The sequence below is a fragment of the Dipodomys spectabilis genome, unplaced genomic scaffold (genome assembly GCF_019054845.1).
Source record: "Dipodomys spectabilis isolate Male_0828 unplaced genomic scaffold, ASM1905484v1 ptg000783l, whole genome shotgun sequence".
NCBI classification, from domain to species: Eukaryota; Metazoa; Chordata; class Mammalia; order Rodentia; family Heteromyidae; genus Dipodomys; species Dipodomys spectabilis.
In genome coordinates this window covers 21,216,397-21,237,775 of record NW_024871460.1, presented here as the reverse complement: position 1 = coordinate 21,237,775, position 21,379 = coordinate 21,216,397, and the positions used below count along the sequence as shown (strand labels likewise).

The 21,379-nt window shown below is 38.7% G+C and overlaps 1 protein-coding gene across 2 annotated transcripts in view; it reads right to left on the bottom strand.

Annotated features, from left to right (window-relative positions):
* The window catches only part of Nipal2 (NIPA like domain containing 2), a 77,321-nt gene that overhangs the window by 33,876 nt on the left and 22,066 nt on the right, over positions 1-21,379 (bottom strand). For both annotated transcript variants that reach the window (XM_042672987.1, XM_042672988.1), the window contains exons 3-4: positions 20,694-20,865; positions 5,916-5,975 (exon numbers count right to left, since the gene is read on the bottom strand). In XM_042672987.1, the coding sequence (XP_042528921.1) occupies positions 5,916-5,975; positions 20,694-20,865 (232 nt within the window). The remainder of the gene's footprint in view (positions 1-5,915; positions 5,976-20,693; positions 20,866-21,379) is intronic.

Genomic DNA, 21,379 nt, shown 5'->3' with positions numbered 1-21,379 from the left:
AGGTTTGGGTCAAGTGGTAGAGTGGCAGCCTTGAGCAAAAAACCAAGTAAGAACTCAAGGCCATGAGTTTAAGCCAACACTGGCATGAAAACAAAACAAAACCAACAAGGCAAACAAGCTTAAAAAAGGCTCTTATGTATTTTATTTTAGTCAGTCGTGGGGCTTGAACTCTGAGCCTGGATGCTGTCCCTCAGCTCTTCAGCTCAAGGCAAGCGCTCTACCACTTGAGCCACAGTTCCACTTTCGGTTTTCTGAATGGTTTATTGGAGATGAGTCTCATGGGAAGTGGCGCTGTAGCTCAACTGGTAGAGCACTAGCCTTGAGCTGAAGAGCTGAGGGACAGCTCTCAGGCCCAGAGTTCAAGCCCCACGACCGACAAACAAAAAACAAACATATTATATGTGAAATAAATTTCTTATGATATCCAAAGAAATGGAAATTAGGTGTTATAGTTTAGATGGAGGACTGATGTATAAATATATGACTTGAAGCTCAAAAACAAAGAGTCTCATGGACTTCCCTGGCCAGGCTGGCTTTGAACTAGGAATCCTCAGTTCTCAACCACCTGAGTAGCTAGGATTACAGGCATGAGCCAACAGCGCCAGCTAAGGCTCTTTGTCTTGAGGCTGCTCTGAAAGCGAAATGGCTTCTATCCTTTCAACTAGAAATAGCCCTCCATTTGACTGGGTTACTATTGGGAAAAATAGACTCAACTACCCACTATTAACACCTCACTATTAATCTCCTGACTTCCCAAGCAGGGCAACCCTTTGTAGGTGATCTGAAGTCATCAAACTGGTCTCTGGGCTTTGGGGGGGGGGGGGGGTGTTGGGTGTGGGAGAATGCTGATGAGCTGACTGTAATTTTTATTTCTTTGGTGACATTAACTGGGCTTAAATCAACTAGCATCTCACTGACAGTTAGATTTGATATTTTTGATGACTTGAGGGAAAAGAAAGAGGAAAATACTATAGTTTTTGGCTGGTTAAAGGAGAGACAAATCTGGTGCTTTTTAAAGGAAAAATAATCATTAAAATAATTTAGAATTATTAATCCACTAAGAATCAGTGCACAGGCCAACGCCTGTCATTGAGTTAATAATAGTTGGCGATTCATTTCAGACATAGCTTTTGTGAGGTCATTTTTTTTTTTTTTTGAGGCCAGTGGTGAAAAGCTTCATAGCCACAGAGCAACATTTGGCAATAAATTAGTTCAGCTTGTTTCCACATGGCTCCCAAATCTTCATTTGTTCCATCATGAAAAACAAACTTTCATTTGCTTGAAGTAGGGGGAAATAAATGATTTTCCTTCTCACATTTTGACAATTTAATTTTTAGCATGCTCATATGTTAGTCTTTAAAACACACCACTAACTACTCTTTTCCTTGTTTGGTTTTAGTCTCTATAAAAAAAAAATGCATTTTTTCCCCTTTTAACAGAAAGAGCTAAATTTTTCTCAAGGCAAAAGCAATAAAAGCCCAAAGAAAACAGATGTGACTTAACACAGTACTGAGTGTGGATGGGGAAAGTTCTTCCCCGGATGCTTATCACGTGAAGTGAGTTGTTTAGATAGTGCCATTACTCCTGGGTGATGGTTAAATTAGGGACACAACTCTGGTTTATTCTTGTGACTTTAGATTCAAGGTAAGAACTGGTCACTTTTAACTGGGGTGTGAAGCAAATGTGACTTGTCCAAAAGCATTCAGTTAGAAAGGCAAAAACACAACCACAAAACCACCCCGAGGCATGAGAAATGTTACCTGAATTAATGAAGTTTGAAAATATCCTAAGTTTCCTATGATCAGAGTGTAGAAGTGGGTAGTGGTGGTTGTTATGGTAATAAATAATAATAGCTACATTTCTTTCTTTCCTTCTTTCCTTTTTTTTTTGGTCAGTCATGGAGCTGGGCCTTGTCCCTGAGCTCTTCAGCTCAAGGCAAGTGCTGTACCACTTGAGCCACAGCACCACTTCTGGTTTTCTGGTGGTTACTTGGGGATAAGAGTCTCATGGACTTTACTGCTCAGGCTGGCTTTGAATTGTGATCCTCACATCCTGAGGATCCTCCTGAGTAGCTAGGATTACAGGTGTGAGCCACCAGTGCCCAACTAACAGCTACATTTCTGAGCACTTATTTTTTTTTGGTTGGTTGTGGGGCTTGAACTCTGGGACTGAACACTGTCCCTCAGCTCTTCAGCTCAAGGCTAGCGCTCTACCACCTGAGCCACTACATCACTTCTGTTTTTTTTCCTAGTGGTTTATTGGAGATAAGAGTCTCACAGACTTCCTGCCACGGCTGGCTTTGAACCTCGATCCTCAGATCTCAGCCTCCTGAGTAGCTAGGATTACAGGCGTGAGCCACGGGTGCCTGGCTTCTGAGCACTTATTATGGGATAGGCCCTAAACTAGGAAGAGTTTTAATACTTAAGCTCATGTAATCCTGTGAGGTTAGGTAATGTTACCTTCATTTTAAAGAACTGGAACTTGAGAATTAAAGAAGGGATTTATATAACTTTGTAAAGGCAACACAGTTCCCTAAACTCTTAAAATGAGCTCATCAGGTTGCTACTATTAGGACACTGCTCCATCACCTGCTAGTTAAGTGATTTGGGTAAGTAATTTAACTTCTTCAAGTATTAGATTTTAGGTGAGGAAATCCATGTGAAATACAACATATTAACTGGCAAGAGTAAGTGTTTAATATTTGCTACTTGTTATTTCTCTAGAAAAAAAATGATTAAAAGCTCCTAAAAAATTAATTGGAGGTTTTAGTTATTTTGGTGGAACTAGGTTTAAACTCAGGGCTTCACACTCGCTAGATAGTCATTCTACCAATGAGCAGTACTTCTCCCCCTTCTTTGCACTGTTAATTTTGGGGGACAGGATTTCACTTCCTGTCCAGGTGTGTGCCTGTGTCATGATCTACTTGTTTAGGATTCTCACAGAGCAAAGATAACATGTTCAACTCTTGACTGAGAAGGAGTTCAGCCTTAAGCTGAAGTCTTCCAAAACTCAGACTCCTAAGTAGCTAAGATTGCTGGTGCTTGGCTTTTCGTGTGTGTGTGTGTGTGTGTGTGTGTGTGTGTGTGTGTGTGTGTGTGTGTGTGTGTGTGTGTGTGTGTGTGTGTGTGTGTGTGTGTGTGTGTGTGTGTGTGTGTGTGTGTGTGTGTGTGTGTGTGTGTGTGTGTGTGTGTGTGTGTGTGTGTGTGTGTGTTATATTTTTTAGTATTTTTAGTATTACCTCTTGGGAATTTCTTGGGATTAAGAGAGATGTTAGTCACGCAATCCATTCTAAATCTGAATATGTGAGTGTGAGTTTAATTTATATCCTTTAATTTGTTGAACTAATTCATTGCTCCTTGTAAATGTTTAGCTGATCTTGGGCTTTTAAAGTTCATAATTAACTCATTTGAGCATATTGATATTTCTAGTATTTTCCTTAGCTATAGTTATGACTTACATTTATTTTTCTCTTAGACTTTCTGGGAAGCAGCTGTAGTCCAGTAGTAAACAGAAACTGACTTTTACATTCTGGACTTTGGTTAACACTTCTTGTATTAGTCCATCTGTAGGGCCTCTTTAAATCCTTTTCTCCAGATCTTCCTGTCCTGTTTGGTTGTTAGAACCAATTTAAGTATTACTTCTGCTGTGATAATTCACTCTACTCTTCCCAGCCAGAAGAAAGAGCAATCTCTCTTTATTCTAAACCAGTGGCTCTTAATTTGGGGTATTTTTTTCACTCATAGAACATTTAGTAACACTTAGAGACATTTTTAGTTGTTAAAGCCAAGGTGAAGGGGACCACAGACATCTAATAGGTAAAAGATTGCAGAATGCTAAGCACCCTAAAACGCAGACAAAAATTCCTTCAGTGATGAATTATTTACCTCAAAATGTCAGGAGGGCTGAGATTCAGAACGCTGTTCTAAACTGAAGGCTCATGTCAGTATGCTACATTTTACTTTCTACTTAAGAATCTCTACAGTTTATCATAAACTGTAAATTATTTGCAGATAGGGAATCTGTAATAATAACAATAACAATAATTTTTGTGTGTGTGCTGGTCTTGGACCTTGAATTTAGGGCCTTGTTGATGTCCCTGAGCTATTTTGCTCAATGCTAGTGCCCTACCTCTTAAGCCACAGCTCTAATTCTCACTTTTTAGGTAGTTAATTGGAGACAAGAATCTCAAGGTCTTTCCTGGCTGGGCTAGCTTTGAACCATGATCCTCAGATCTCAGACTTCTGAGTAGCTAGAATTATAGGCAACAGTGCTGAGCAATAATATTTTTATCACTAATATTCAAGGCAATTAGCAAATCGTGCATTATACCCATCTTTATTGTCTTTTAAAATTAGATTGATTTAATCAGTAATCAAACATTCACTATAAAATAAGGTAGATGTTAGATTAAAAAGATACACAATTCCTTTAAAACATTTGATAAACAAGAGAAATTATAGGATCTAATATTTTAATTTATAAAACTCATGTGTTGGTCATTCTTATTTCTGATTTCATATGACTTCTCCAAATGATTCCATAAACCACAATGTATAAAAAATAATATGCTGGAAAGGATACAAATCACATATGAATGCATTTAGAAAAGCATTTTAACCATGAAAAATGTGACAATGTTGACTAAAAATTCTACTAACAGAATCAAACCAAGGAGGGGAAGAAAAAGTAGAAACACTTTCAAGACATGAAGCTCAAGGGAAAGAAAGATGAGCAGGGAAACAAATGCTCAACATACCAACACTGGCGTCATATAGAGAGCTCACATAAAAAAAAAAAAGATCTCCTTACAAGAGGATAGGCATTGTTTTATTTAAAGTGCCTAAAGTATCTGTATTCATTTTTATATGTCAGCAGCAATTCAAACAATTTTTGTTAAAGAAGAAAAAATGATTCACATCATTCTTTTCACCAATGATATTTCCAACAAAAGCAAGAAGATACAATGAATAAATGAGAGCTTCACTAGAGAACAGAAATCTTTCTTATAGCCAGGAAAACTACTGTTTTTTTCCATTAATAACCATTCCCAAATAAAGAGTTTGAAGAGTACGCTTTGGTACTACTTTTATTTTTTATTTTATTTTTTTGTTTTTTGTTTTGCCAGTCCTGGGGCTTTAACTCAGGGCCTGGACACTGTCCCTGAGTTTCTTTTGCTCAAGGCTAGTACTCTACCACTTAAGCCATAGCACCACATCTGGCTTTTTCTGTTTATGTGGTACTGAGGAATTGAACTCAGGGCTTCATGTGTGCTAGGAAAGCATTCTACCGTTATCCTGGTGCTACTTTTAGAAGGAGCTAAATTACAATAGGTAGTTACTTGCTGTATTAATTTTTTATGTTTTGTATTCTGAAAATACTGTACAGAGGGATTACAGTTACATGAGCAAGGTAATGAGTACATTTCTTATCAAGCATTGTTGCCTCCTCCTTTGTTTTTCACCTACAATCCCTTCCCTCCCATCTCCACAACTATACTCCCCCCCACCCCACCCCCTGCAACCCCCCTTTGCTGCATTAATTTTTATAGTTTTCATTTTGATGAACTAGAAATGTAACAAGGTTGCAAATAATGTCCTTCCAACTAGGATAGTCTATTAGCTAACACAGATGTCTTCATTGTATTTTATTATGTCTATGAAAATTTCATAATATTAATAACAGCAGTAATACAAAATGCTAACTTGCCATGATCATTAACAAGAACAATGGGCACAATGAGAATGCCAAGTATGTGTGTGAGGAAAGAGTACCTCCAACCCAGGATGAGCTATGATGTGAGACATCCATTTCAGTAATTTTTTTTCTCAGTTTTTAAAGTATACATGTTTGTGGGTAGTGTGAGCCATTTCTTGATTAGGCAGTGCTGTAACTGCATGAATTAAATCACAACTTACCTAATAAATCAGAGGCTCTCAGATTTTCTTTCAGGAACAAGACAGAAATAATGGCACTACCTATAAAGAAAATGGCCATTAATGGTAGTTTCAATATAAAAACATGTATTACACAATGCCATTTGAAAGGAATTAAACGTTTTATGCCTTTATGCTTCACTAGCTATGTCCTGAACATAGACACAGTGTGGCTGTAAAAATGCCTTTTTCCTCTTCCCCCTCCCCACCATGTCTGAAGGAACATGGAAACCTGTCCTGTTTCTGTGGACCTAGGACAGTATAGCTAGGATAATCCATGGTGTACAGGGAAATCCTGATTAAAGTTTATTGAATGGCTAAATAGATTAGAAGGGAGAGAAGAGAAAGCAAGGAAAGGAAGGAGAGTTAAATAAAGGGGAGAAGGAGAAGACAGAAGTGGAGAGAAAGGTAAAGGAAAAAGGGAAGAAAGCAAGCAGAGAGTACAGGAAGGGCTGGAAAAGCAGGAAGAAAAAGGAAAAAGAAGCAGGTAAAAGAAGGAAGAAAAATGGAAACCTTTTAACTATGTCCCACGCTGAAACCCTTTACTTGGCAGCACCTCTCCCACAGTTCCCAGCCCAAGGGGGCCTCTATTCACTTACACACTAACGCTGGAGCTCAGGAGTCTTCATTACCCACCTCTCCTTCACATTCTACCCCCAACAGGCTGCTGGTTCTTAGTCTTCATTGCACTTTTCCATTCCTCACTGCACAGGCCATGACTGCCCTTGGTCAGACCAGCTTTTCTTCTGCCTTACACCCTCATAATAATGTCCCTCTGGACCTCCCATTTCTCTGTTTCCCCATACCAGTGTAATCTTTGAAAAACGCAAATTGAATGTAAATCCATAGCCTTAAGATTTCTCAGTAGGCTTCCTGTAATTTACAGGGCAAAGGCTGTACTTCTGAATGTGACATTCAAAGACAGCCATGAGTTTTCTTCTGTCATTTTTCTCCCCACATTTGTCCTCTATTTCTTTTATATTCTGTGCTCATCCTTACTGAAATAGGTTAGCACAATCTCTAGAACCTAACATGTAGTTTCATAATCTATGATTTCTTTTCTTTTTTCCTTCCCTTCCCATCTTTCCTTTATTTATTTATTTGTTTGTTTGTCTATTTATTTATTTACTTACTTATTTATTTTTTGGGTCCGGTAGTGGGGCCTGAACTCTGGTTCTGGGCACTGTCCCTCAGCTCTTCAGCTCAAGGCTAGCACTCTACCACTTGAGCCACAGCGCCACTTCCAGCTTTTTTTCCCCCTGCTTATGTGGTGCTGAGGAATTGAACCCAGGATCTCATGCATACAAGGCAAATGCTGCACCATTGAGCCACCTTCCCAGCCCTTTTAATTTATTTTTTGTGTGCCAGTACTGGGCTTGAACTCAGGGCCTAGGCACTATCCCTGAGCTTTTTTGCACAAGTCTGCTGTTTTACCCCTTGGGCTACAGCTCTACTTCTGGCTTTTTGATGGTTGGAGATAAGAATCTCATGGACTTTCCTGTCTGGGCTGGCTTTGAACTGTGATTAATTCGCAGATCTCAGCCTCCTGAGTAACTAGCATGACAGGTGTGAGCCACCAGTACCTGTCTCTCAATGGCTTTAACATCACCTCTGGATTTCCCCAGGGTCAGCTGACCATACTATCTTTAGCTGGGATGGCCCCTAAATATAGTTTTCCACAAAGTCTAAGATTTATTTTCTGTGTCTGCCCCAAAGACTATTGGGTTCCTTTTAGTCTGAAGTATGTCTTATTCTTCTAGGATCGTCACTGTGTAGTTGCTATGTAGAACATAGCATGCGTTCTGTGTTTATGAAATCCACATGAAGTGGGAGTTTTTGTGGGGGATCAGCCCCATGGTTCATGACCCTTGTGATGCTTTAGACCCTCTTTCTTATGACTGGGGCTGTTGTAAACTCCCGCCTTGGCTGAACCATGCTATGGCTTCCAGGGAACTTGAGAGTACTTACTCTTATTGGTTTGTTCTTCTATGAATGCAGGCATTGGAGAATTCAAAATTGCAGTAATTAAAAAAATGCACTGTATAGATTTCATTTAAAATTACTAACTGAGTTGTTTAAAAATGAAAATAAAATAATAATATATAAATAAAATAATATCATCTAGAGAAAACTGCAGTTAGTAGGCTGATGTTCTTATTTTCCTTTAATTCAGATCAAACTATAGTTTATTATTTATCAGTTTCCTCAGTTACCATATTAGAAACAATTTGCTCTGTCATTAACAACTCAAACGATGTTAATTCCTTAGAAAAACTCAGCCCAACAAAATAAATACCAGGGAACTGGCACTTGAAAGTGGGGGTGAGAGGGAGTGTCAAGGGGTGAGGAGAATATGAATGAAGAGAGGAAGGGAAGGGAGAATGAAGTCATAATACTCAATGTATACCCTATGCAGCTAAGAAAATTGAGGGGAGGGGATGGATTGGGAGGAATGGAATGATGAAAGGGCTGATTTCGATGGAGACGAATTGTACTTAGAAACCTGTTTGTTAGATGGTACTTCCTTTGTAAAACCACTTAAAGATAATAAAAATACAATTAAAAAGAATTTTTCATAGACATAATTTTAATGTCTGTATAATACTCCACTAAATTGTTGCTGCAGTTAAATTTGAGCATGGTGACATCTGGTACTCTGGCAGCTTATTTAAACATAGTAACAATTTTACATCAGAAGCCTTTTAAGATGAGCTGGAACGCTCTTCTATTCTTTTCCAATTTGTTTTTCAACTAAGCTCTCTCTCCCCTTTGAGTTAATCTTTGTGCTTATAAACGTTTCCTGGGAGGATATTCACAGAAATGGGAGTTTCAAACTGCATAAACAAAGCATGAGAAATGTTCACCAAACGCGCTTAATTAGCATGCTTAATTGAATGGTGTGGCTGCAAAATATTAAAGCAAAACTTTCCGTAGATAAAGTCATGTGCTGCTACAGAACCTATTCAATTAACTTTGGAAAGGGTATAAAAATGTAATGAAAATTTCTATTTCAGGTTTACACCATAATTCAGGACAACTAATCTCACATATTTAGAAGAGGCATAAACCCCAAGTTGCCCGCAAACCACCTCCCCAACACTGACTGGCAATAAAGAATGTTTTCAAGTGAGGTAGATTAGCAATTAAACACAAGTGGAGTACAGTCAAATCGCCTACAACAAATGCACTGCACAGCAGCAATCCTGCAGGTGATGATTTCACAGTGAAGGGTTCCAGGAAGATGGGAGACATGGCTCAAAGGGGAAGAAGAAATTTTAGTGGTAGGAGACATCTACTGCAGGTCCTAGTCTGTGTGACGGGAGACAGAAGTATGAATTGACTGGTTGTATATTTACCCTGAGCCACTCAACAAATACTGCTATTGTAGCAGGGCTGGAGTAGGCACCCCATTTTCTTATTCTCACTCCAGAGCTCTTTCTAGTACATCCTATTCTTTGCTTCCCTTGAAGTCATAAAAGACATCATTTCCTTTTCCACAGGGATTTTTTTTTTGTCAGTTGTAGGGCTTGAACTCAGGGCCTAGGCTCAGTCCCTGAGCTCTTCTGCTCAAGGCTAGTGCTCTACCACTCTGGGCCACATCATCACTTCCAGTTTTTGAGTGGTTAATTGGAGATAAGAATCTCACGGGGGACTTTTCTGCCCGGGCTGGCTTCCAACTGCGATCCTTACCTCTCAGCATCCTGAGTAGTTAGGATTACAGATGTGAGCCACCAGAGCCAGGCCTTTCCCACAGTTTTATATTTATTTTCAGAAGAAGGAAAGAAAAGAATGGCACATGGGAAATATTAAAGCAAAGACAGCATGATTTACTTTTTGAAGGAGGAAGGAAAAAATGGCACATGAGAAACAGTAAAGCAAAATGAGCATAATTGTAACAAACACTTGAAATTCAGGTACTGAGCTATATAAATCACTACAAAATGACTATCCAAGCTTTAGGAAACATTATATACTCGTCTTTGTTTCTGGAAACATTATAAGTCTAATGCATCTCCACACTCATCTGATATTTTTTTTCTGTTATAAGAGAACATGAGATTTTCTACTAAATGTTTAGATGAGAATAAGATATTTATCTAGGGCTGGGATGTAGCTCAGTGGCAAAGTGCTTGCCTAGCAAGTGCAACGTCCTGGGTTCGATCCCCAGTACCAAAAAAGAAAAGACAAAAAAAAAAAGAAAAAAGATATTTATCTATTGATCTAGTAAAGTCATAAAAAAAGAACAGTCTACTGTGGTTACAGTTACTTGTAGTTCATTTATATGAAAAACATGGTGATATAGGAGCTGTACTGAGCAAGGACAGCATGTGAGCAACAGTTAATAGCATGACTCCATAAAAAATAAATAAACAGGAGCACTACTATTGCAAAGATAATAGTTGCTAATATAGCAATAGTCATTGTCTGCCAATGCAGAAAAGGGGGAAATTATACTTTTCTTCCTATAAGAAAATTTAATACCCCAAAATTGCAAGATTATTTCAAGATCAACACACTACAACAACACATCTGCAAACTAAACAGATGTGTCCGAAGTACTATACTACAGTTATTACTGAGGGTTTATTTCAGCATGTGTACATGCTTTGTGTTTGAGATATATTTGGGCTTAGGGTCATCAATGCCTTGAGAACACACACACAGAGTGGTCACTGATCTTCATGTTTAGTTACAATTCTTTTTTTTTTTTTTTTCTGGTCCAGGTCCTCAGGGCCTGGACTCTGTCCCTAAGCCTCTTTGTGCTCAAGGCTAGTGCTCTACCACTTGAGCCACAGCCCCACTTCCAGCTTTTTGTTTATGTGATACTGAGGAATTGAACCCAGGGCTTCATGTATGCTAGGCAAGCACTCTACCACTAAGCCACATTCCCAGCTTTAGTTACAATCTCAAAAAAAAAAAAAAAAAAAAAAAGAGGTGTAAGGAAAACTAGGGGAGATGCATGCTCTCTTAGGCAATCAGCAGGGTAGGAAGGTTGATAATACGCTCTTGAATTCAGACAGGCTATTTTCCTAGGCAATACTCATGGCTCACACTCTGCCACAGAGTTGTTATTGTTGGCAAGTGGGAAATGTTTACAGAACTTGACACCTTTCCCCCACAAGCTTATCATCAATTGATGTTAGATGATGCTACTGCAGTTGCCAGGGGAATCATCTTATCTTGAGGCCTATATATAAAACTTGTGAAAGGGGCCTGAGTTGAGCTGTCTTCGACTCCTTATTTCATTATCCTTAAGGAAATGCTCAGCTGGAAAGGGTGAGTCTGATTCACGAGGATGCTGTGGAGCCAGAAAAGACTTCCTGCTCCTGTTGCTCAAAATCTCACTGTGGGTGAGAAGTAGAACACTCTCCTGAAGAACTCTGGAGCCCTGAATGGGAAGAGGAGGGCAGGGTGCTGGGCTGGGAGGGCTGAACACTTGGGTTCTAGTTTTGGCTATGTCAAGAACAATCTGTGGCATCCTGCACAAGTTAGCATGTTACCTCTTTTGTTTTATTTTTTAATCTGGTGAGATGAAGCACATGTGCTTTGTGGTTTCCAACTACTCATTTTGCTTGAATATGTTACAGATCAAGTTGTGCCCTTTGTGTTTTTTCAAGAAGCTTGGAGAATCTGGGGGAGGGGGAGGGAAGCAGACAAAATTTCCAAAATGGCCAGGGTCTTTGTATTCAGGTGTGAAAGAAAGCACCAAGATTTAATGCAACTTCTTTCTTTCTTTTTCTTTCTTTCTCTTCTTTCTTTCTTTTCTTTCTTTCTTCCCCCCTCCCTCCCTTCTTTCTTTCTCTTTCTTTTCTTTTTTCTCCCTCTTTCTTTCTCTCTTTCTTTTCTTTCTTTCTCTCTCTCTCTTTCTTTTTCTTCCCTCCTTTCTTTCTTTTTTGGTAAATCATGGGGCTTGAACTTAGGGCTTAGGTACTGCCCCTGAGCTCTTTGGCTCAAGGCTAGCATTATACCACTTTGAGCCACAGCACCACTTCAGTTTTCTAGTGGTTAACTGGAGATAAGAGTCTCAAGGACTTTCTTGCCCAGGCTGTCTGTGGACCACAATCCTCAGATCTCAGCCTCCTGAGTTGCCAGGATTTCAAGTGTGAGACATCAGTGCTTAGTTTAATAATTTTCTTTACTCAGCAATGAATTAGGCTGTACCACAAATGGGAAAGATAAATGGATAAAAGAAGAGTTACATACATAATTAATTCAGAAAAGAGAGTAGACAAGGCAGAGGAAAGAGTCCAACGTCACAGTAATAACTGGAAGGCAGGATAAAGCCAGGTGCTACTTTACACATACAATTTTGAGGCTGAGTGCTGACAACGAAGCAATAAGCTCAGTACTCTACTACATGGTTAGTGTCATTGTGAATTGATAGAACCCTTCTGATGGGTGATTTCACAATTCCTCTTGAGAGCATCAGCATGTTCAAATTCTTTGACTTAGTAATTCTGCATCTGGAAATCTGTCCTAAGGCAGAATTCCAAAAAGAAAAAAAAAGGAAACTCAAGCCCATCATTGCAAATTATTTTTCAGAGTGGACAGGAATATTATGTAGTCAGCAAAAATATTATGAACAATTATAGTGATATTAAAATATCTATGGTATAATATTAAAAAGACAGAAATGTATGCTTAGACAGCAATTATAATGTGCCAGTGTTAATACAGTAATAGTGGCTAATATTTAACTGAGAATTTGGCAAGGAACATTAACTTCTCTCACCTAATATCCCTAGGAGGCAAGCGTTGCTATACTCACTTTATAGATGAGAAAATGATGGCAGGAAAGGCTTAATTCACAACACAGTGACTCCAGGGTCAGGCCACCAGGCCCATACAATTTTTTTTTCTCAAAAATGTAAAGAAATAAACCAGATGCTTATTTCTTGGTGCTTGGCTTATTCTCTTGGCACTGTGGCTCAAGCGGTAGAGCGCTCACCTTGAGCTGAAGAGTGCAGGGACAGTGCCCAAGCCCAGAGTTCAAGCCCCACAATGCCCCCCCCCCAAGTGTAAAGAAATATAACATGGATACAATATTTTCATTAGACAAGAAGTATACATTTTAGTATGGTGATCTTGATTGATAATATGTACTGTATATTTGAAAACTGGTGACACAGTAGATTTTAAATGTTCTTACTACCAAAAGGTAAGAATATGAGGTTATAGTTAATGGCTTGATTAGATCTTTCTATGGTATCTTTCTAAAATGTAGACACATATCAAAACATTACATATATTGCCTATAACCATTGCTTCTTAATTAAAAACTTTTTAAATAGTTAAAATTAATAAAAAAAATTAAATAAATATACTATACCAAAATACAAACGAGGCTCTGTAGGAGCCATGGGGTACAGGAGGAAGACACTAAGATACTTTCTATGAGAAAAAGACATGAAAATCTTCAAGTATTTTGTCTCATACAAACAGTGCTCCTATGGGGCCTTCTTTTTCTTTTTTTTTGTTGGTTGTAGGGCTTGAACTCAGGGCCTGGGCGCTGTCCCTGAGCAATTCAGCTCAAGGTGAGCGCTCTACTGCTTGAGCCACAGACCCACTTCCGGTTTTCTGGTTTATTGGCGATAAAGAGTCTCATGGACTTTTCTTCCCAGGCTGGCTTTGAACCATGATCCTCAGATCTCAGCCACCTGAGTAGCTAGGATTACGGGCGTGAGCCACTGACGATCAGCTGGGGCCATTTATTAATGCACTCACTTAGCCCTGAAGTTCCAAAGCACTCTATCAGGAAGAATATCATAAACGATTACAGTAGGCTGACAACTCCAGTAAGTATTCTGTTTTTTCTGGGTCACTCAGGTTAGCCATCAAAATGGAGATATATTCTGGTCAAGGCTGACTTAAGATAACCTGCACATGAATGTTATGATTCTGATTTCCAGATGAAAATAGATATAGGTCAAGTGAACTGTTCTGGTGGCTTCAGCCAAACCAAGTGTAGATATAGGGGAGCCAGTCCCAGGAGTAGATATGTGTCCTGGCTTCTTCACGCTTCTTAATTTACTTAGAAGTCAACCCTAAGTTTGCCCTGCAGTCATTCCCTCTGTGACATCTGACATCACTCAGTTTATGCTATTATTATGGAAGAATTATTCAGCTTAATTTGGTCAAGATGATGCTCAAAGATTCCCAGAAAGAGATGAGAGAGCAGAGACAGAAGAGAGAGCAGAGAGAGGAGAAAAAGAGAGGAGAGACTGGAGAGGAGAGAGAGCTAGGAGGGGAAGGAGGGAGGAAAAAAAGGAGGAAGGAGAGGAGGGAGGTAAGGAGAAAGAACAACAACTATATATTAATCTGGTGCACTTCTTTTGTAATTGAGTTAAACTGAAAAGGCAGATGTTAGCATGTCAGTATTTATCTTTGTGTCAGTAGAATAAACAAGCATTCCTCTTTTTGATATATGCATTTTACTAGTGATTTCTTTAAATTAAAAAGGCTTAATAACCCAGAAGATTTAAATGCACATGGCATAGCTATTTTTAAAGATTATTTTGTTCACTTTTATTTATTTCCCCATCTTTTTACCCTTTATTAGCTTTGTGTGTGTGTGTGTGTGTGTGTGTGTGTGTGTGTGTGTGTGTGTGTGTATGTGTGTGTGTGTATGTGTGTGTGTGTTTGCATGTGCTAGGGATGGAGCCCAGGGCCACATACATGTTAGACAAGTTCTCTGCTACTGATCTATATAGTACAGACTTGCTAGTATCATTTTTTTTTAATATATGTTTAATGTGCCAGACATTGGTGGCTTGTGTCTGTAATCCCAACTACTCAGGAGGCTGAGTTCTAAGGATTACAGTTTGAATTAGTATGGGTAGAAAAATCTGAGACTCCATTTCTAATTAACTAGCAAAAATCTGAGTTGGAAGTGTGGTTCTAATGGTAAAACACCAGCCTGTGAGTAAGAATTCAAGTCCTGGTACTGGCACAAAGAAAGAAATAACAACAATACAAAAGCAGATATATTTTATGTAAAGCTAAAGCATCAATTAATTATACTTTACTTAGATGAAACTATGGATATAATTCTTTATGATTCAGATAGAAAGAAGACAATCTTTGTTGAAAGTGGTGAGCTCTAATGTGAAGGTTTGGATATGTGAAATCTCATCTATTAATTTCATTAATATTTTTTTCTGGGACATCTGATGTACTGTTTAACCTTAGTGATTTTAAAGAAACTAGACTATATGCTTATAAAATAAGAAATTAGAATACAAAATTGTAAAAAAAAAACTCAAACAACAAACCTATAAAAATGTTCCCCAAACCCTCTGACATGAAAAGAACATATTTACACAATAATGCTACAAACAGAATCTTACACGTAAATATCTGGCTTGTGGTTTCTGACCACTTATAATGGTAACCTTATTGCATTGCTAAGACGAAAACCGCAGAAACACTTTCATGTCAGTCACAACCAAGCCTCAAGCATGTGAGTGCAGTGTGTTCACAGGCTCAATATGCTTTTGCTGTGTTGAGGCTTTGCTCTGTAATTATCATTCTCTAATAGCTATAGAACTTTAGGAAAAAAGCATGCCAATTACAACGCACTCCACAAAGTCAGGATTTAAATCCTTGAGGATGTGGCAACTTAGAAAAAAAAAAAAGATGTCCTCTTACAGAGAGAAAAGTTATCTTGCCATCCCTGGTGGCAGGAAGGAAAATGTCAAGAAATTCATTTTGAGGGAAAAAAAATTTCTATTGTCATTTACTGAAGAGAATGAAGACACAACCTTTGTTTGGTGGCAATTTTCCTAATTCTGGATGGAGAAAAAAATTTACCTGGACTAAGAACAATAATCCTTTCTTCACTACATTTTTCTTGGCATGCATTAGTGATTAAACTTGAAAAGACTCCAAAGGGAGGGAAAAAAGTAAAAATACCACCACTGACAAGATTAATTCTGCATTATAAATTTAATAGCACATTACTTCATCATTAGCAATTTCTCTAGAAATGCTTTGTGGTATTCTCAAAAATTAAAGATGGGTGGAAAAGATATTTCAAATAAAGCTTTAGGCTTCAAGAATGCTTTCTACTTGAGAGTGTATGAGCAGACATAAAATTAAAATGTCAGACTTTTGTTCCACATAGTTTATGTAAGCTGATTTTAGACAAATATGCCTAAGAAACAATGCAGCAAGCCATTTTGGAAAGAGATTTTGCTGCATTCCTTTGAGCATTAGTATCAATGTCCATGTATGTGGGCTGGGAAGGTGGTTCAGTGGTAGAGTGCTTGCCTTGCATGCATGAGACCCTGGGTTCAATTCCTCAACATCACATAAGCAGAAAAAGCCAGTAGTGGCACTGTGGCTCATGTGGTAGACACTAGCTTTGAGCTGAAGAGCTAAGGGACAGCGCGCAGGCCCACAGTTCAGGCCCCACAACTGACAAAAAAAAAAAAAAAAAAAAAAGAACCAATGTCCATGTGAAGTGTTGCTATTCATAAATATCCCTGAGGGCTTAAAGTTGTAGTAACTTGATCAGAGCTGGCAGTCAGGGCACTGCTCAGAGATTCATGGCATCCAGGTTTGTATAAAGCTACAGGTCACTTGCTCATTGGTCTGTCTGTGCTTCCTTCCAGTTCTTTTTCTAATAAAAATCTCGGAGACCAAAGTTTCTGTTTGAAAAGACTTCTCTGGAATTCCAAAAGGCTTTTCTAGGGATTTCAGGCTATACTATGGCCACCATCTAATGGATTAGAGATACTTCACTTTGGGCTTCAGATAGCCCGAAGGAGATACATGAAACAATGTATGTTCCTATCATGCATTTCAATCTGAGCAGCAGCTAGCATATTAGGAAATATTAGACATGGAAGAGATATCACTTATAGGACTCACTCTCCTTTCATTCTCTCAGTAAGATTAACTCCCCAATCTAAACCCAAATTAGCCCCCATTAAGGGTAACTACTTCTCTTAGGAAATTATTCTAGGCCCAAGAAGACCTTACCATGGCTAATTTTATCTTTCCATATGAAATTCTGAGTATTTGATTTCATAGAATTCATTCTAAATTCAGGCTACTTGTTGCTCACTTCTATTCAACTTGGTGATGGCTAAGTAGGTAATGAGTTTATTTGTCTCATGCAACACTTGACAGAGTAGATGCTCACTCATTATCAGTTTCTTTTTTTTTTTTTTTTTGTCGGTCGTGGGGCTTGAACTCTGGGCCTGGGCGCTGTCCCTCAGCTCTTCAGCTCCAGGCTAGCTCTCTACCACTTGAACCACAACGCTGCTTCCAGTTTTCTGGTGGTTTATTGTAGATAAGAGTCTCATGGACCTTGATGCCCGGGCTGGCTTTGAAACGTGATCCTCAGATCTCAGCCTCCTGAGTTGGTAGGATTATAGGCCACCAGCTGGTGAGCCACCAGCGCCCAGCTTCATTATCAGTTTCTTACTGTCAAATTATTTCATATGAAGTATTGCTAGAATTTAACTTGGAAAATGTGTTTTGAAAAGTACTCAGTCAGTACAGAGAAGTGGCAGAGTTAGGTAGTATTTCTTACCAATGGACTTGGGTATGGCTCTGTATTTCAGCATTCATTCATATGCTTTAGGTACTGGGCCTGAATCCTAAACTGTTCAGATGGAGACAAACTAGCAAGAATCTCTTGTAAAAGAACTTAGTTGTCTGTTTTGGGGTTGCATTCGCTATAGACGCTTTCCTTCTTTCTAGGAGCTGTTGCTGGCTGCAGGAAGCTTTATAATCCATCAGTTGGGCAGGTTTCTACCTCCTTCCATGAGTTTCATTTGTGTTTTCAGAGACTGTAAATTTCCAAGTCTACTCCAAGTGTGTCAGAGAGTAAGGGGAAGAAAAAAAAAGGGAAAAACTAAGGGACTAACGAGTTCTGGTTTTTGGTCTCAGTGCTTTCACACCTACCAGTTTACCTCTCTGTAGAGGGGAGGAAGCTGTGAAAATTCTATGATTTGGAAGATCTGGGATCATGGCTGTCAGTCGTGCAGCTCTTGAAGATGGGTGTCAGTAATTTTTAGATCTTACCCTACAATCTATCTCCTTGTTGGAGCAAGGGGCTATAGAAATCACATGATTTAATGGCCTGAGTTAAAGGATCTCAGTCCTACCTAGCAGCAAACACAACCTAGAATAGAGTTCCCAGGGGCAGCTCTCAATGCTTTCAGATCCTACCCAATGCTTCACTTCTCTGTAGTGGGGAGGAGTAGATAGAAATGATCTAATTAAGAGTACCTTGGCCCAGGGTTCTCAGCCCCACATGGTAGTCAACATACATTATCAGGAGACACAACCTGGAGCTGAGTAGCAGGCCATCCATGAGCTTTGGCATCTTTTCCACTCAGACATACAATGGGATTTGTTATTCACCAGTGAAAAGACGACTTCTAATTGACTTTGAATTCAATGCCCTCTATACACTCTCACTGCTGGAACTTTTCTGTGTGTCTACAAACTCTCTAATCCTTTAAGAACACCTCTTGTGGTTGTCTATGTCTCAAAAGCTATGATGGTTCCTGTTTTTAAGCTTCCAGAATAACTCCCACTCAAACAAAAGGGCTCTCTCTTAAGATGATGTCTTGCAATAGTTATTGAGAATAAGGAAATAACAGAATATCTTTCTTCACCAAAATTGTCCATATACACAAGAGTAGTAACTGTCCCTCTAATTCCCCTCACTTCGTTTAAGGCTTGCAGATTTATCCTGCAGGTAGAACTTCTAGTCTGTAACTAGCAGATTGTGTTTTTATCTTTCCCTTTCCCCACCAGAGAAGCTGGAGATGGAGTCTGGGATTGTTTTCTTTTGTTATTGTTGTTGTTGTCTTTTGGTAGTCCCATAATTTTCTAGCCACCTCTTCTGTAATTCTTAATATTCTTTTCTCTCTCTCTCAGAATATTGTCTACCCTGTTAACCTGACTCTGCTCATTTGTACAATGAACCTTTAATCAGCCATCTTGCTCTGCATATCCTTCTAATTATTTATCAGTTTTTTCTTAGATCTTGAGAAGAAGAAAAATTGAGAATGCTCATGAAGGTGTTACTAGCACATTCATGAATGTGCTATATGTAGTAGCACATTCATGTAACCCACTTTTCTATTTTATTGGATGTTAAAAACAGTAAATGAGAGCTGGGCACCCGTGGCTCATGCCTGTAATCTTAGTTACTCAGGAGGCTGAAATCTGAAGATTGCAGTTCAAAGCTAGCCCAGCCAGGAAAGTCCATGAGACTCTTATCTCCAATAAGCCACTAGAAAACTGGAAGTGGTGCTGTGGCTCAAATGGTGGAGTGCTAGCCTTGAGCTGAGGAGCTAAGGGACAGCGCCCAGGCCCAGAGTTCAAGCCCAACAACTGACAAAAAAAAGAGTAAATGACTGCACATATTTTTGTATCTTCAGAGTATTATTAAAACAGGGATTTAAGCTAAATAATTTCTAGGAAAAAATCAGTGTTCATTATAAAATATTCTACCAACATACATCATGCAAGGAGTTTAAAAATATTTTAAAGCCAAGTGCTGGTGGTTTACACCTGTAATCCTAGCTAATCAGGAGGTTGAAATCTGAGGATCATGGTTTGAAACAGTTTGAGCAGAAAAGTCCATAAAACTTTTATCTCCAATTATATATAAATAAATACTTATTTAAATTTATGTTTAATTATATATACATACACACAGTTTAGAAAGAGAAGATCATCTAAAATTAAATGAAATTCTTTTTGACTATATGTTAAGATTAAGCTATACTTTCTTTGCAAATACGACACCATATTTTTAGAGACATATTAAGACTGGATATGTAGAGCACATGATATAGTTGATCTAGTTGTTCACAATGACTATCAAGTTGTTTCTATTTCAATGAAGGCTCTAAATTCACAGAAATTTAGCAGCATGCTGTTTCCATAGCAGCAGATAAAGAATAAAACTAAAACATTTTGATTTTTTTAGATAGGGTTTAGAGAATTTGGTCTCATTTTTGGTAATGATGGTATTCGTTCTCTCTCATAAAGTCTTTAGAAATATATCATTTTGCTCTTTTCTAAATGTATTTAGTACACTATATACATTTTAAAGGTCAATAGTTACATGCTTATGATTATGTAGCATAATCAATATATAACTTAGCATTAAAGAGATGCTAAATCATGTAGTCAAGATTAGGATAAAATATTGTAGCTATATGTAAAATATAACTACATTAAAAATGCTTTTAGGGCAAAGCACTGGTGGCTCCTGCCTGTAATCCTAGCTACTCAGGAGGCTGAGATCTGAGGATCGCGGTTCAGAGCCAGCCTGGGCAGGAAAGACTGTGAGACTCTTATCTCTAATAAACTACTCAGAAAACCAGAAGTGATGCAGTGGCTCAAGTGGTAGAGTGCTAGCCTTGAGCTGAAGAGCTGAGGGACAACATTCAAGACCAGAGTTCAAGCACCATGACTGACAAAAAAAATGCTTTTAGGTAATCCATTAGTGGTTAAAAACCCAACATAACAATTTAAGTTCTTATTAGCTTAGGAAGACTCAATCATTGAGGATCTAGCATTTGAATGTAAATGGAATAGCTACCAGATGCAAGTTTCTTCATCGTTCATGTGGCTGCATGGCAGGCAAGTGAAACTGGAAGCATAATTCCATGTGACTATGCTAAGCAAATGGGGAATAGAGTTTCTTATTTTGTGTTACATGTTATATGGCCAATTGTTTGCATTTCTTAACATTTCTGTTTGTCCAAATGTGGGAAAATGGCCCACCTGTAACGGACATACAGCCTAAAGGCGCAATGAGCGTGATGGGGGCGACTCCATAGGCTGCGAAGTTCCCGGTCTCTCCCACAGCCATCAGCAGGACTCCACCCCACCAAAGCACGCTCTTAAAGTAGGGCTTTGGATGCTCTTGTTGTGCCAGCTGAAGATGAGAATATTTCTAGGAGTAAAAGCAGAATGTAAATAAGAAAATATTTCTACCCAATTAAAACCTCCTTTGAAAATTTGACTCTTATCAATCTGTACCATGACTAATTTTTTTTTTTTTTTTTGGGTCCAGTCGTGGGGCCTGAACTCTGGGCCTGGGCGCTGTCCCTCAGCTCTTCAGCTCAAGGCTAGCACTCTACCACTTGAGCCACAGCGCCACTTCCGGCTTTTTTCTTTTTGCTTATGTAGTGCTGAGGAATCGAACCCAGGGCCTCATGCATGCAAGGCAAGCACTCTACCACTGAACCACCTTCCTAGCCCCATGACTAATTTTTTATAGATTATTCTAAAATAATTATTATGATTTCCTATTTGTACCAAACATATTACTGGCAGAAGCAACTCATATTTATGTAGCAATTTATAATTTGAAAATATTTATTTATTTAATACTAGTCCTAGGGCTTGAATTCATGGTTGGGGCACTGTCCTTAATCTTTTCTACCACTTGAGCTGCAGCTCCATGT